At 64.2% G+C, this 5924-nt stretch overlaps 1 protein-coding gene across 1 annotated transcript in view; it reads left to right on the top strand.

Moving 5' to 3' along the window:
- The first annotated feature begins 1143 nt into the window (after window positions 1-1143).
- The window catches only part of GAA (glucosidase alpha, acid), a 5049-nt gene continuing 268 nt past the window's right edge, over window positions 1144-5924 (top strand). Inside the window, exons 1-6 of the mRNA XM_029927126.1 lie at window positions 1144-1219; window positions 1444-2027; window positions 3012-3157; window positions 4806-4971; window positions 5047-5143; window positions 5581-5704. Of these exons, the coding sequence (XP_029782986.1) occupies window positions 1482-2027; window positions 3012-3157; window positions 4806-4971; window positions 5047-5143; window positions 5581-5704 (1079 nt within the window). The 5' untranslated portion in view covers window positions 1144-1219; window positions 1444-1481. The remainder of the gene's footprint in view (window positions 1220-1443; window positions 2028-3011; window positions 3158-4805; window positions 4972-5046; window positions 5144-5580; window positions 5705-5924) is intronic.

Raw genomic sequence — 5924 nt, 5'->3', positions numbered from 1 at the left:
GGCCCCGGGAATTCGGGTCGGAATTGGAATGAATCATTGGAGACCCAGCTGGTGTCTGGAGAATGGGGGGAAACCCCTGCACACGTTTGCTTCAAAGGTGCCGTGAATGAGAGCGGGGCCCATTGTGGCCAGAATGTCCCAGGGGACCTGCTTGTGTCTGGGACAGGCTCAGACTCCGCCCCCCCCATGCCCAATGTGACTCCTTCCCCACCCCTGCACGCTCCTGGCAGCCCGAGGGTGCGTGGATCTCACGGGCCTCCCGCCACACGGCGCCGGCACACATCACCCGGTCCGTTCCGGGGCCAGGCTGCTTTTCCGGCCCACAGCACAAGGGCAGGCCACTTCAGGGAGACCGGACCCCTCGGCCGGCCAGCTTTGGCTCAGGTCCCCCACCCCTAGCCCCGTGGCCTTGCAGAACCTTCCTCAGCCTACACGGCAGTCCGGGATGCTTGGACCCTCCACCCCTCCCCGGGACCTGACTCCTGTGAGGTCAGACCCTTGCGAGGTGTGACCGCTCTCCTGGGTGTCCCTGCAGCCGCCCGGTTCTCTAGACAGAAAGGACTCCCCTAATTAAATCCTTGCACGTTTAGTCCCGTGTTGATGTCTCACTCCTTGGAGGAGCCGGCCAACAATGCTCCTTACGAAATACTTAGAACACGCAGATAAGCACATAACAGTCCTGTCTCCCGAGGGAGCTGGCAAGGCGCCCCATGTCACCGCAGCCGGGGAGGGGACTTGCACCTGCCCAGGCCGGGGCCACCCCTTGAGCCCGAGATCTCTGCCGGGGCTGGAGCTGCATCCCGGTCAGCAGAGGAGGGGCAGAGGGAACGTGGCGGGTCCCCCTGAGGGCGCTCCCCGCTCACCTCTGCATCTGCCAAGGCGCAGCAGCCCGGACACAGCCTGGCCGGAAGCAGTTTGCTCTCTGCTCCGCGCTCTAACTTCTTGTCCATTTGTCGGTTTACTACCCAGGTCTTTCTGTGTCATTAAGTCACTTTTCTTTAAATGTTTATTTATTTTGAGAGAGAGAGAGGAGGGGAGGGGCAGAGAGAGAGAGTGAGAGCATCCCAAGCAGGTTCCGAGTTGTCAGCACGGAGCCTGACGCAGGGCTCGAACTTACAAACCGTGAGATCGTGTTCTGAGGCGAAACAGAGAGTAGGAGGCACAACCGCCTGAGCGACCCAGGTGCCCCTCCTTGAAGTCATCTTTACGGACGTCTTAGGTGCGTGTCCTTTGTAACCACTCAGGGCACAATCCCGTTTGGGGCTCTTTGCTTTTCCATCTCCCTCCCTCGCTCCTGGCCTTTCTAAACAGTGCCAGGAGCTTGCCCACCTCACCCTGGGCACTGCTGGCCTGGCCATGGGTCCATGTCTGGAAACTGGCAGAGAGTCCCCGGGGGCCCCCTCCCTGCGCCCGCCCCGCTGAGCCCCGCCTTTCTCTCGGCAGGCCTCCAGGACCCAACCGCTGCCTGCAGGTGCACCACCATGGACGGGGGGTGGCCGCTCTGCTGCCGCCCGCTGCTGCGGGTCTGCGCCCTCGTGTTCCTGGCCACCGCCACCCTCCTGGGGCACGTCCTGCTCCACGATTTGTTGGTGGTCCCCCGAGAGCAGCGTGGCCCCTCCCCTGCACCTGAGGGGCTATACCGAGCTCACCAGCAGGGAGCCGGCCAGCGGGGCCCCCAGGCCACCCCAGGGCACCGTGGCAGCCCCAGAGCAGCGCCCCCACAGTGCGACGTGCCCCCCAACAGCCGCTTCGACTGCGCCCCGGACACGGCCATCACACGGGAGCAGTGTGAGGCCCGGGGCTGCTGCTACGTGCCCGCCAGGCGGGGGCCCCGGGTTCCCCGCATGGGGCAGCCCTGGTGCTTCTTCCCGCCCAGCTACCCGAGTTACAAGCTGGGGAACCTGACCACCACGGACACAGGCTACACGGCCACCCTGACTCGCACCGCCCCGACCTTCTTCCCCAAGGACATCCTGACCTTGCGGCTGGATGTGCTGCTGGAGACGGAGAGCCGGCTGCACTTCACGGTGGGCGGGGCCGCGCAGGGCAGAGCAAGCGTGGGTGGGCGGGGCCGACACAATGTGGGTGGCAGTGGATGGGGACGGAACGCCCTGGGTTTAGTGTGCACATGGGTTTCGTGCCTTCGCGGGGGGCCGGAGGCAGCAGACAGTGCCTACACTTGGAGCCATGGCCACTAAGAACGTGATTGGAAGGTTCTAGAACATGCGCTAGAGAGCAGGGCCCAGGGCACAGTGGAGGGAAGTTAGGTCTCCCCCAGGAAGTGACATCCCACCTGGGGCCTGAAGTCCTGCAGGCGTCCCCAAGGGGAAAGGAGGGGAGGGAGGAAGGGGAATGCTCCAGGCAGTGGGCGGTGGGATCTGGTGGTCGTCTGGCCTGAGGGCAGGACCTTTGGTCCGCTGCCTCCCAGCGCCTGGAACAGTGTGCCGCACATAGCAGGTGCCCAGCAGAAACCTGAGGACTGAATACACGTGTGGAGGCCAAGCCGAAAGAGCCTGAACCACACAATTTATAATTAATGTTTAATAGCCACCATTTACGGGTGATTGCTGTGTATGGGCAGGTGGAGCCCGACGCCCACAATTACATTCTCTCACCAGCCCTGTGACAGGTGTGCGGGGGGGGGGGGGGGGGCAGCTCCAGCAAATAAAAACACAGGATGCCAGTGAGTTTGAATTCCAGAAGACCCAGCAAGGAGTTTATTTTTTTAGTGTGTGTCTCATGGCGCTATTTGAGACGGACTAAAAAAAACCCTGTTTCTCTGGAATTCAGATCGGCTGGGCGTGCTCTGTTTTGCCTGGCGACCCACGGAAGGGGTTCCCGGGCTCGCAGATGAGCGCACCGCCCGCGTCACCTGCTGTGCGCGGCCACCCTGAGCCTTGCACTGGGTCCCACTCTCCTGGAGGGTGAGGAAGGGGGGGACGGTGTGCCGGGGAGGGCCCCCCACACCCCCGGCCCGAGGAGGGCCTCACACCACACCTTCTGACTTCTAGATCAAAGATCCCGCCAACAGGCGCTACGAGGTGCCGCTGGAGACCCCGCGTGTCCGCGGTCGGGCCCCGTCCACACTCTACAGCGTGGAGCTCCTGGAGGAGCCCTTCGGGGTGGTCCTGCGCCGGAAGCTGGACGGCCGGGTGCTGTGAGTGGGGCTTCGTGGCCCAGGGAGCCGGCTGTACCCTCCTGGGGGCATAGGGCAGTGACTCCGCCCTCCGGGGTGGGGCATCAGGCAGTGACTCCGCCCTCCAGGGTGGGGCATCGGGCAGTGACTCTGCCCCGAAGTGACCCCGCCCAAGCGGACAAGTGTGGTCTGTCGGGTGTGAAATGGCACATCCACCCTGGGGGGACGTCCCCTCCCTGGCTTTCTTTACGTTCATGTCATTTATGACCAGACACTGTGTATTGCTCACTGCAGGGCAGACACAGGAACAGCGAATCCCGCTAATCCCAACAACACAGGAGTAGGTGCCGTTACTGCCCCCACTTTACAGATGGGGAAACCGAGGCACAGGGAGGTGAGGTGGCATGGCGGCAGGCGACTGAGCCAGGGCCTCGGCACCCACGCTGTTGGCCGCTGTCTGTTTCCAGCCCTGCCGGGGCTTGTGTCCCTGCGATCGTAGGTTTGTCAGAATCGTTGATTCAGTCTGCCCGCCAAGGAGGCTTTCCCGTTCCGGAAGCTCCAGCTCCCAAAGTGGCTCCGACCCTCAGCAGAGGCTCTCAGGATCTGGGGGGAGAAAGAGGCCATCCGGTTGGGTCATGCCCTTGCCCCCGGGGGACACGTCACCTCCACCGCCCCCATCACACCCAGCGATTGGATGCGCCCTAGCATCCTGGAATCCACCTTTAGTCACTGTGACTGTAACTCCCAGCGACCAACACCTCCCCGCAGAGCCACGGGGCCAGGGTGGCAGACCTGCCCACGCCCTCCGTCTGCCCTGGCATTGGATTTAGGCAAGCGCATTTTCACAGGACGTCCCTGTGCACTCTGTCCACACAGCCCTACGTAAATATGTGCCCCGAGCTGACAAGATTCCCCTTTGTCACTGGCCTCAGTTACAGGCTCAGGACTGAGGTTAACTTGGACTTGCCTCGGTCGTGAGGGACTCCCCTTCTGAAGTGCACCTTGTGTGTGTGTGCCCGTTCCTGGCTGTGCGCTATCCAGCTGCTCCCGGGGCGGACCCAGCTGGAAGCAGCGTGATCGAGTGCAGGGATGATGTGCAGGTGCAGGGGAGAGATCCGGGGGAGGTTTCTGAGGCATTTAGTCAGACTTTGGTCTTGAAAGCACATCACCCACACAGACAGGTCTTGGCCAGGGGCAGGCGGGGTGCAGTGGGAGATCGCCCCAGGAAATCAGCGGTAATATGTACCCTGAGTCCCGTCTGTGGTTCTTGCCTTGCCCTTGACCCTGTGCAACCTCAGAGCACCCTGGCCGCCCCTGGGCGGCCGGCTCCATGGCTCTGGACGTGGGCTGGGCAGGCCTTGGCCAGCGTCTGGGAGCAGCGTGGCCCTGGCGGAAGGAGCTCGGGGCCAGGAGTCTTTGCACTAGATGAGTTCGGGCTGCCCCTCCTCTGCACCTGCTTGCGGCCGGGCCGTCGGGGTGCTCCCTTCTGGACGCCCGCCTGGCGCAGCGCAGGCACAGCCGGGTAGCTGGATGGGCTCTCCGGGCTCCTCACACCTGGCCTAGGTCCTTGGGTCGCCAGGCCTCGTGTGGCCGCCTCTGCCAGTGCATCGGTGGGGGAGGGGACACCGGGGCCCAGGGGTCTCTCGGGCTCATCCGGCGTCCCCGGCAGGCTGAACACGACGGTGGCGCCCCTGCTCTTCGCGGACCAGTTCCTGCAGCTGTCCACCTCTCTGCCGTCGCGGCACATCTCGGGCCTGGCCGAGCGTCTCGGCTCCCTGATGCTTAGCACCGACTGGACCAAGATCACCCTGTGGAACCGGGACATTGCCCCCGAGGTAAAACGGGCCGCGAGGGGGGGGGTCGGGGGAGCCATGTGGGAGGGTGCTAAAGTGCTGTGTCCACCTGCCCAGCCCGACCTGAACCTGTACGGGTCCCACCCTTTCTACCTGGTGCTGGAGGATGGTGGCCTGGCACACGGGGTCTTCCTGCTGAACAGCAACGCCATGGGTGAGTGGGCGGCAGGTGCCTCCCCCAGCAGGCATCCCGTCCCGTGCCCCACAGCTGGTCATCCTGTGCTCCCAGGCCACAGCTGCCTGGCTGTGGCCGTGTCCCCCTCCTTCTCGGAGGGACCTGCCCCACCGGCCGGAGGTAGAGGACAGGGGCCTTGGTTGGGAGGGGGTTGGGCCTTGTTTGTCCCACCAGCAAAAATGACTCCACAGGGCTGTGGCCTCTGCCAGCCCTGCCCTTAGGTTCCCCTGAGGTGGACTCTGAGACCCCAGGTCTGAGCCGAGGCCAGAGGGGGGTTCCTGGGGTCGGTGGCTCAGCATTTTCCTCCCCAGGCACCCAGTGGACAGTAGACTGGCCCTTCGGTGAGGTGCCAAAGCAGGGTGGGGGCAGGATAGGGTGCGGGTATCTGTTCTGAGCCCCAGGGCTGCTTCTGCCAGATGTGGTCCTGCAGCCGAGCCCGGCCCTCAGCTGGAGGACCACCGGGGGGATCCTGGACGTGTACGTCTTCCTGGGCCCGGAGCCCAAGAGCGTGGTGCAGCAGTACCTGGAGGTTGTGGGTAGGCTTGTCCCCGGCCCCGCACCGCCCCTTTCCTGCCCTCTCCCCTGCCCCTCCTCTCCACTCCCCTGCCTGGCCTCCCCTCTCCCCTGCCCCACCTCCCCTCTCCCCTGCCCTCCTCCCTTCCCCCTCCTCTCCTTTCCCGTGCCCTCCCCTCCTCTCCCCTGCCCCATCTCTCCTCTCCCCTCCCCTTCTCCCCACCTCTCCCCTCCCCTCCTTTTCTCT

The sequence above is a fragment of the Suricata suricatta genome, chromosome 17 (assembly GCF_006229205.1).
Source record: "Suricata suricatta isolate VVHF042 chromosome 17, meerkat_22Aug2017_6uvM2_HiC, whole genome shotgun sequence".
In the NCBI taxonomy this organism is placed as follows: Eukaryota; Metazoa; Chordata; class Mammalia; order Carnivora; family Herpestidae; genus Suricata; species Suricata suricatta.
The sequence above is the reverse complement of the archived record's forward strand: the minus strand, read 5'-3'. Positions and strand labels throughout refer to the sequence as shown.